At 40.6% G+C, this 10,567-nt stretch overlaps 1 protein-coding gene across 2 annotated transcripts in view; it reads right to left on the bottom strand.

Annotated features, from left to right (window-relative positions):
* Nucleotides 1–611: 611 nt before the first annotated feature.
* ntrk3b (neurotrophic tyrosine kinase, receptor, type 3b) overlaps nt 612–10,567 on the bottom strand; it is a 163,584-nt gene continuing 153,628 nt past the window's right edge. For both annotated transcript variants that reach the window (XM_041035594.1, XM_041035603.1), the window contains 2 exons: nt 4,332–4,490; nt 612–797 (listed from right to left, as the gene is read on the bottom strand). In XM_041035594.1, the coding sequence (XP_040891528.1) occupies nt 612–797; nt 4,332–4,490 (345 nt within the window). The remainder of the gene's footprint in view (nt 798–4,331; nt 4,491–10,567) is intronic.

The raw sequence follows: 10,567 nt of genomic DNA, 5'->3' as shown, positions 1-10,567 counted from the left end.
GTTATTCCACAGAAGCAGAATTCCCATGAAAAGCTTGGTGCCGGCCAATCAGAGTGCAAGTAAGGCTTCCATCGTCAAGTCCCTGCCAATAGTTTGTCGGTGACGTCTTCGGACAGGGCCGAGCCCTTAGCAACACGCATGGCAGACCCTCCAACACCTTGACAAAAAGAAATAAATATAAAATATATGTAATATTTCTATATATATTCATAAAACCAAACCCAGGATAGATTCTAACTCTGATGTGTTCTCTCTATAATATAATCAAACTGTGGCCATTTTCCATTTTCCAGTCCAGATTACTTCCCTTTTTGTCTCCGTTTTTGTGTATTTTTGCAGTTTATCAAGGGAAAAAAAAAAAAGTCTTCTTCAAACCTGTACATCTTATACGCAAGTAAACAAAATGTAAAAGTGCGTGTTTTTTGAATACGTTTTATCCACTATATCCAAAAGTGTTGCAGGCACTTAAGTCCTTCCCAAACATTGTAGATGTTTTTTTTCGACAGTGGAGCAGGTTGGTTTGGTTATTCCTGGATTCGTGTGGGTCGGTCTGTCTGTATATCTCTGTCGATCTGTCTGTCTGGCGAGGAACGGGCCATCCAGGGCTGCTGCTAGCCCAGGATGTCCAGGTAGACCGGCGTGGCTTTTCCCATGGCAAACAGGACCTTCTGAATGTCCTTAATGTTCAGTCGCTGCTGCGGTTCCCTTTGCCAGCAGCCCAGCATGATGTCATACACCTCCTTAGGACAAATCCGAGGCCTCTCCAGAACCCGACCCTGGGTTATGCACTCAATAACCTGCAGAGGAGAGAGGGCAGTGGAGTGAGACAGGCGATTTTCACTGACTGATTGCTTTGGTTTGCTCATAATGAGAAACCGGTGACACTGAGCAGACTGTCCTTTGAGCTTAGAACTAATGAAACTGAGATGAAAGAAATAAACAGAATGCATTCAGTCTTAAATTTGTGCAATATTAAGGGGGAAACAAGATTTTTTTTTTTTGGTCCCACAGCACAAAATAACAATAACACTGAATATCTGTGTGGGTGGAGGTTTCAGATGTTGCTAATGGGGTGATTGATAATTTCTTTACTGGGCTTGTGTGCTAATTAGCCAGATGACTCACTGTTGTTGTTGCAGTTTGACTTTATTATTTGTGTCAATTCCAGGCCACTGTAGTCAAAGAGAATGGATATGGGTCTATTTGTGTGTAATGACTATGGCTGCACTAAAAAACTACATAGAAAAATGTTGAGTTTTTGTGTTTGCTCTTAGCATTGCCACCACATAATATTTCTTTACACTTCACACTTAGATACTGACAGCAGCTCAAATATGTTGTTCTTTTCAAAGCTTTTCTTTTTTTTAAGGTGTAGTATAATTACCAGCACAGCTGAAAAGAAAAAAACATATTATGGTGCCATGCAATTTCATGCTTTTATAAGCTAGCAGCACAACACCACGGTGTCAGAACAAAGCGCTTCATAATCTTCTGCTATCTGAAGCCTAATTTTCTGGAAAGAATGTACGACAAACCTAATCTGTGTTTAAATGAATATGATTTTACTGTGGTTTATACTCAAGAGTGTCAACAAAACTGAAACAATACAAAATATTAAAACAAACCTGTGGGAAAACCCTGTTCTGTTGTTCCACCTGTTCCATCTCTTTACCAAGGTAAAGTCTACTCTTTTTGTTCTCTTCTTATATTCAGTTTGTCATTACTTTTCACCAAAAGATACCAGATCTGGCAGAAAGGCTGCCTTGGAGACTGAAATGATGGAAGATCAACTCCTGTTAAGACATTTGTTAAGACACTCTCTGCATTGATTCCCACATCACAAACATTACAATCAACCAACAGTAAAGGCTGCAGTGGACATGGCAACAGCTCACGATCAAATAGAAGTGAGAAAATATTTTTGTGACCCTGGGAATGAATGAATGAATCCAGCTGTTTAATGCAGCCGCTGTTTCGCTGTAAACTGCTGAAACGTTATTGATAATTTCACAACCTGGTAAGTGACAAGGTTGTGGTTATAGATTATGGTGGCAATTTATTTTCCTGCATTTCCTATTACAGACTTCCACAGTTATACAATTACATCCTCTGACATTATCTACCATTTCCAGTCATCAAATTAAAACATGGCGATAGAGGTTTAAAGTTGAGATTAACACAAATAATGAACATTTCCAATGATTATATTGGCAACACATTCAGCATGTAATGCTGTTTAGAATATTCCATACAACTTGATCTATCAGTTAGACACACATTGAAAGGTCCCAACAGTGTGAGACTGATGACTGAAGGATGTCATCAGTTCTGCTTTTTGAGCTGTTAAAGAGGGTCTGGGGTCTCCAGTACCACACACAGAATATTAGAGTTAAGTGACTAATTTAGCCTTTAGCCTTTATTTGAAGCTGTGTGACTTCTGCTGACTGTGGTCATGGAAACACCACCAGCAGCTCATAACCCGATATGTGATACGTGATCACAGCTGGATAAAATCTGAGACATTTTAACAGGTGCAAATGTGAATCTAAGCTACTTACTGTGTAAATGTTTATTTTTGGCTCTGACCATTAAGGATGATTCTAAGCCCAGAATTGCTGGTGCTTGAGGGAACAGAATCAAGAGCTCCAGTGTGACATGTGTATCCTTTGAAGAAACAATGTGTAACTGCAAATATCATTACTTTTCCTAACAGATGAGGGAAAGTGAAAACAAGGTTGTGATTCGTCACCCTAGCTCTATGATCGCAGCTGGAGTCCATGATCACAGTACAATGCTCGACTCCAGTCCCTGCACTTAACAAACCACTTGGAAGGACAGATAAGCAGCGGGATGCTCAGCTGCTGGCCGATGTCACAGACTGGATTGGGATCTGCTGCGACTAAGAAGCCCAGGCAGGAGGGGCAGCGTTAAACAGAAGGGGTGGAGATGCAAAATCTTTGTACAGTAGAATTCAAAATGTCCAGATACAGTATAGTTTTCACTCCCTGTTTTCTCTGAATAGATCGAAAGTTGTTTAATATCAACTTATTCCACCAGTTTTACAGTGTCTCGTATATATTGTGTATCAGCTTGTTCCAAGTCTTCAAGAGACACTAAGTGAAATATACAAACCTTCTCTCTATATGTTTATGGCTGTGCCGTTATGTTCTCCATTTTATGTACGTTTCCCCATAATTCACACATATTTTATATCTTTGGAAGCTCCACTAAAATTTAGTAAAGTTTTGTTGGTTTTAACAGTGTTTGGCAGTTTGGCAGCACAGCAATTTGCTTGCAAAAGCCAACTGTGCGGCTCCGTACAGGAGAGTATAGAGCCCGGTGGAGATTGTGGCCTAAGTTACTACATTGCCCAGGTAATAATTCATCATCGTCACTGATGGCCATTTATAATTGTTGGAGTAATGCATCACTGTGTAATGTGTTGGACAAATGTGAATAAGTGAATAATAAGTACAATAGTCCAATCTCACACCACCTGAAGACAAAATTACATTGGATTACATTTCCCTTTTTTAGCTATGACAAAATACGGCACTCATCTCATTACATTGTCATAAGGTTTTGGCAATGTGGTTTAATCAGCTGAGTGTTTCATTTGGAGTGTCTCAAAAATCCTTATGCTCAAGATACACAGAAATGTGGAAATCACAATTTGTGTCAAGCCCAAGAACATATTGATCTTTCAATTGAAATACTTATAAGTGCTGTGCATGCCACATGCCAGGTTATTCTTTTAGGTCAATTTAATTTTCTCAATATGCTTGCTTTACAAGAGTAATCCTAATTGAATTTTATTGATTCAAAGCAGAGCCTCCAATGAAAAAACAAACCAATCATGGGTATTATGTAATGCAGCATCTTGTCGGGTGGCAAAGCGGCATCAATTTATCACCTCATTGGGCCAGCGTGAGTCTCAGAGAGAGAAAAGAAACAACACGAGGCAGTAGATTAAGATCCAAAATGGCAATGTTCATTTAAATCTACTTTCAGAAAGCTCATGCTTTCACTTTAACTGAAGCAGAGTGGAGTATTTCCTCACCCTACATGCACAGTAAGGGAGGGCCAATCCATTCAGTTCTGTCCTACTTCTTTCCTCTTTAATAACACAAGGTCAGTTAAAAGGACTGTTTCTATGTGTTTGCAATAAACACCTTTACTTGGCGTTTCGAGCTGGATAAGTAGATTTCAACATTTACCACTGGATAACCTACAATTTTCTATGTATGCATGAAGCCTGCAGCACAGGCTTTGCCAACATATATGTTCTGTATTTTGTGGAGCAGTATCTACACGCTTAAGGCTCTTTGTACCTCGTTGTTACCCAGCTGAAACCAAGGCTGCTTCCCGTAGGTAAAGATCTCCCACAGGATGACTCCGAAGCTCCAGACGTCGCTTTCCGTGGAGAATTTCCTGTACATGATGCTCTCTGGGGGCATCCAGCGAATAGGTAGCATGGTGTGTCCTCCAACCTAAGGAGAAGATTAGATAAGCGATGTTTACTGCGAATGGAAATGTTGTAGCTAAAACACAGATTAGAAAATTCAGTCATCAACACAACTCCCATGCGTCTGGGGATTAGCTGTCCGTGTATGTAACCGATACAATGGGCTTAACATCTCATGAATGTATGCTATGCTGCTGGATGTTGACACCGATGTGATACAGGAAAATGCTGACTTATCTGCCACCTGCTCTGCATGTATTGAATCATGGGATGTGAAATTCTTGAGGTTATGGTATTAAACCGTGCCTTTGTTCTTGATGAAAAATAGCAATCTCCAGTCCCTTCACTGCAGAAGTACTGGCATTAAGCAGAGGATCAAAAGCTCTCAAAGCTCGGAACTGAATGTATTCTGATCAGTTTTAATACGACAGAAGACAGTTTCAATCAAGGTGTTAAAAAAAAACTGCTAAAGTGAATGTTTGCGTCCTTTTTTTTTTTTTTTTTGGTTAATCGGCTCAGAGTAGATGCTAAGTCTCAACATGCAAACTCCCTGATTTAAGAATAAGGTTTGCATGAAGCAAAGTAACAGCTGAGGCACAGGAAATATCAGCTGTAAAAGCTCCATAATGTCTGCAAACCAGCAGAACATGAAATGAAGTCTCCCTTACTGTAAATCCTCCGAGGCTGAATATTAATCAATTAAATAATCATCCATTAATCATTCTTGCTCTTGGCTTCCATTAGGAGGCATTGTTTTAAAATCTATTTCCCATTCACGTCAGTGGCTGTGCTTTAATCACTGTGGTGAGGACGTGGACAAGACTGATGTGGGAATGAGCAGCAAAGTATTGCAAGTTTCAGCTCAGAATCCTCGGACTGTAGTAATTACAGTGATTACTGTGAAGCTCAGGAGTCAAAGCACACTACTGACAGATCATGTTATGAACATGAGGCTGCTACTTTCAACCGTCATAACCACATACAACCTCCTGTTATCATGAAACCAAAGTTCTTAGGTCATGTGATGACAACTGAGCTGACTCCATCTGCTGAGGAAGACCATGACTTGTGGTTGTAAGCACCAGGGGAAAAAAAAAAGAGAAAACAAGAGTAAGGCTTTTTTTTTGTTTTCTTTTTGTCAAGGTCAGTGCTGCCCTCAAAATCAAATCAGTTTTACATGTGCATATATGAGAAATGTGATGGGTGGGTCAGTGACTCACATTTAATGGAGACAAAGTCCTAAAAAACAGAACATATGTAGTATATATATTTAAAAAATCTGTGTGGGTACAACAAAATTAGATGACAATAATGAAATCTGGAGAGTACACACTGAATGCAATGCAAAAGTACTGTGCAAATCAGTTCACATTTTAGAAACAGAGCATTGATAGATTTGAATAAACATTAAATAACATACAGACAACAGTGTATATTTTTTGCCATATAGAACCTGATACATAGCAGGTTGATAACATAATAGCAGATGCAAGTGTCTGGCACTAATTGTCACTAGTGCATAATTTGCAAATATTGTTCTAGTGCAGGTACACATTCTACCTGATCATGCAAACAGACAAACAAACAAAAAAAGTATGTTTTTTAAACACAATCCAGTGCTTACTCATATTGTTTGGGATCTTATGTCTCATCACGTCCTGCTGTCACTTATTTTTTGTTATCTTGCTTAGTTTTTGGCCTTTGCTGTTGTTATCTTGACATTTTTGCCGAGATAACAATAAGATGGATTTTTATGCCTCTTTGAGGTTTTTATCTCCAAGTCAGTGGAAGTACTCCTGCAGCATATCAGACACGTCTGTCATCCATCCATCCATCCATCCATCCATCCATCCATCCGAGCTCATTTCTTTGCATAAAGACAAAACCAAATCAAATGCACAGTCACACATACCATAAGCACTGGAATCATCATTAGGACAGCCTCTCAGCTTGTAGCTGTGTTCACCCTCACATGGTTCCTCCACTCTGTACGTCAGGGTTACAACACAATCAGATTCATTGCATTCATTCAATCATAATAAGCTCTTCTCCCAGCTCAATTTACCAGCTCCAACATCTGTGTGCCTTCAGCTGTGAGCGCTGTGTGGCATTTTAAATATGGAAAAAAAAGAACAACAAAAACAACTCAAGTCTTACTAATTACCTCCTAGTTCCATAGTGCCGTCATTGCACATTTCCTTTGAAAGTCAAACACAAAAACACAATCTCCTCATGTCAGCTTGACGCAGCAGATGAATCTTCTCGATGTTGTAGAGAAACATGAGATTTGTCAATCTGCCAAAAGGCTGCTCCATCCTGGGCAGAACGTCCTCTAGTTTGTACACTTCATCAAATTTAGTAGTTGAGCTGTTTGGCTTTACATGTCCTTCATCTGTAACCTTCTCTGAAACAGTGGATTGGGTGGAGTCAGGTCATGTTGCTTAATGAAGATGTCTTTAAAGGAACTGACTTGACAAAGTTGGGAAATGAAAGGAAAAGCTATTCTGTATTCATCACTTGTGGACACAGTGGCCTGCAGGAGTCAGCCAATGGTCACCTGAAATGTATACTAAAAATAAAGAGCTTTAAATAACTATTAGTGCTGATGTTACAAAACTTCCAGGGCAGTGCCTTGAACACCTCATAAACAGTTCATAACCCTTGGCAGTTATTCCACAAGGTAAACATTCTTCAAGGAGCCTTGTCATCTTACAAAGAAAAAGCTCAAGATATTTCACATTATCAGGAAATTGAATCTTCACTACGTTTCTGGATGTTTTGTGCCAGTTTGGACCTAGTAACTCCTTCGTGTAAACCCTTCTCTTAAGAGTCTTAAATGAGTCGATAACTGGTGTTCGGTGTACAACGTTGCACAGTGATATGACAAGGCTGTATGCCTCGTTTACATTAAACACAAATCGATATTTGTACACATGGCCTGGAGGTCTCTACAACAATACCTATATGCTGACTGTGAGTCAAAATCACGGTCCATTAACCTCCCACCAACTTTTGGTCTTAGTGGTGTTTCAGCAAAACAAATGGAGGGCATCCTTTCCCTTCCAGTCCCCGCTCACTGAAAAAAAAGTTATTTCATTCTACAGTGAGTCTTTGTCTCCTTCACCTCTTTGAACAAGTGACTGGATGTAAAATAAATGACTTCAAAAAGCTCACTTCACAGATGATTTGGATTTTCATTCCCTATTTGTTATGAAAGACCTGCAAAATGTTGTTATGCTGAATCATTTTACTCCTCAGCGCACTGTGTTTTAAAACTTTATTTTTTTTTTCATTCATCTAACAGTCCAGAGATGGTTTGCTGAGCACACACTTGGTTTTTAGCCCCATCCTGCTTCACATTAATACATTTACACTCATTTACACCTCAGAGCCGCCCAGTACAACCACAGTCTTCTGCTAATCCCACCAGGGGTTAAGTGCTCTTCTCAGCTGCATCTCAGTGTGGAGTTGTAAAGTGAGGCGAGAACAGTTTCGTGTTATATTTTCCCCAGATCCTCCAGTCACAATTTTGCTTTTTCTATAGCTTGCCCAAGGGCATCAGAGGTATTAGCAGATTCTATAAGACACAAACATCCTTCACCTCCTTATTTTTCCAAACTCCTCCCAGCCAGCTCACTCTCTGGCTGAGTCCCAGCCTAAACAACTATTATCCACCACAATCCTGAAAGACAATCAGAACTGCTGGTGTTTTTCTTCAGTGTAGAATGGATAAAAGAGAATCATCTCTACATCTTGAACACACAGTATTTAGTGACAGGGTGAATTTTGTGGCGTTGAGGAGAGTTGGCAGTTTTCTCTTTTGTGTTCACCCCAAAGCCTCATTTGCCCAAGTCCCACTGAAAGCTAATGGCGAAATGAACACCGACTTATACACCACCTGGTCTCATTAGACATGACACGTTTTAGTACCGTACACAATATTAAGCCAATATTGATGCTGAGACCAGCCGCCCCTGTTGTGAAGAACCTCTGGGCCGAGCCAAGCTAGGTGGGCTGAAAGTGAGGTGAAGGAGTTGGCGGAGTAGGCTGTACACCAATCTGTCCCCCTGTGGAGCTTTATAAAGATTAAACAGAATTAATTAAGTTCCTGTTAGCCTAAATGACTTATCTGAGTTCCACCCTGCCCATTGCACGCAAGGCTAAACCTCATCAGATGCATAATAATGATTCAACCGCCGCTGCCGTGGCGAGGAGCATTAAAACTGGCTGACTCTCTGCTTCCCAAATGACTGCATGCTATCACCTTGGGTTTTTGTGACAAGGCCATGGCAATTAGCTTGGGACATGGGGGAAAAAGGAAAAAAAAAAGGCTGAACACATAATAAAAATAAAATAATTGCCCCTGTAATTATCCTCATCTTTCTCACTCAATGTCACATCGAGAAGCTGGCAATGCTCTGCGGGGAGTGAGGAATGAGTCTGGGGCTTTTTTTTTTGTTGCTGTGTAAACTGGATTAGTGCTCTGCCTGTCCCACCGTGGCAGGGGAGTGATTGGATTAACGGCGTGGAGAGCACAGCAGCATGGCAGGGGGATAGATTACTGGCCCAGTTGGGCTCTTCGATGGGTGCTCCGCGGCCTGCAGGGAGCCCTGGGAGGCCCTAGACATCTTAAAGGGCCCTGATAACCATCTAGACACACTTTCTCTCCCTGCTCTAACCACGCTGCTATCTCTGCTCTTCCAGCTCAAACAGCAGCGAACACAAGTTCACTTTTAGAGGCTATGATGTCCATTAGGTTTCTACCTGCTGCGCTGCTGCCAAGTGGAGATAAAGTGGTATCTACTCTGGCCGCTGAATACCAGTGGGTGGTGAAAGTTTCTGAAGATTTTCAACACACACACACACACTGCATTATTGCTATGATGCAATTTTACATTCACATTTTCAGTACTTAGCTCTCAATACCAACTCACAATACCATGTGTAGATAGGTAGCTTATTAGTGTTGCTGCTGACTTTGTAACTGCAGTGTGAATATGAAATTATTAGCAGCAGAGCCTTGTGTCATGCTGTTAAATTATATGCCTCCTGGAATAGGATGCATTGGAGATTTCTACATGGGTCAAATTTTGTAAAAAAAAATATCATTATGTAGTACAGAAACAAAATTAGAGCATCAGACATTCGGGTAAATACATTTAACTGCTTTGTTTTTTTTATATAATAATAATACTGATGCTGACTGATGCCACTGTCATATCTGTTTACTAAATAAGGCTAAAACCAGCAGCCCCTTAGTTTAGCTTAGCATAAAGCTAGGCTCAGTCCAAAGGTAACAGAATCTGCCTGAGGCTAACTAGTTAATAGGTCATTTGCTCTCATGGTTTGCTTGCAGCATGGCTGTCTTTATTTAGCCATGTTTATGTCAATGAGTGTAATATCCTTAGAATGTAAAGCAGGATGGCGGTGAGAAAAAGCACCATTGTCCAGTTAACCTTTGTTGGCTAAATGAAAGCAACAACAATTACAATCTTGTTACTCTAATAGAATCTGCATTTTTGAATGACTGACTAACGGCTATTTCCCTCATGAGTTGCCTGGCAACCTCGCAATTACTGCTGGAAACCAAGACACAGTCTGACACGTGACCCCCAGTAAAACTGCAGACAAGTTTTGTTACCTTTGGAAAGAGCCAGGCTAGCTGTTTCCCTCGGCATCCAGTCTTTATGTTAAGCTAAGCAGCTGCAGGTGGTAACTGCACATTAATCAGACAGTCATGGAAGTGGTATTGATCTTCTCATCTAATGCTTGTCAAGAAAGCAACTAAGCATATTTCCCAAAATGTTGAGCTGTCTCCCAAGAATACAGAAACTGCTTTTTTTTCTGGGCCCTCTAAAGCCACAGATGTACTCTTAGGTCAACAGTAGCATCTCCCTGGCTTCCTAGATTTATTACTCCATGAGAGAGTGATCATGTAAGACAGGAGTGCTACTCGAAGAGAGAGGGAAAAAAGACCCAAGGGGAGAGGCAGAACAGACTTTTTTCATCCCTTCCTGCAGCAGTAATAAATATGGCCTGTATACTCATTAGCACCAAGCTGCATACAGTTTTGAGGAGCTTGTGCTTGATAAATAATGCAGC

The sequence above is a fragment of the Toxotes jaculatrix genome, chromosome 1 (assembly GCF_017976425.1).
Source record: "Toxotes jaculatrix isolate fToxJac2 chromosome 1, fToxJac2.pri, whole genome shotgun sequence".
Lineage (NCBI taxonomy): Eukaryota > Metazoa > Chordata > Actinopteri > Toxotidae > Toxotes > Toxotes jaculatrix.
This window is presented reverse-complemented; position numbering and strand designations above follow the sequence as displayed.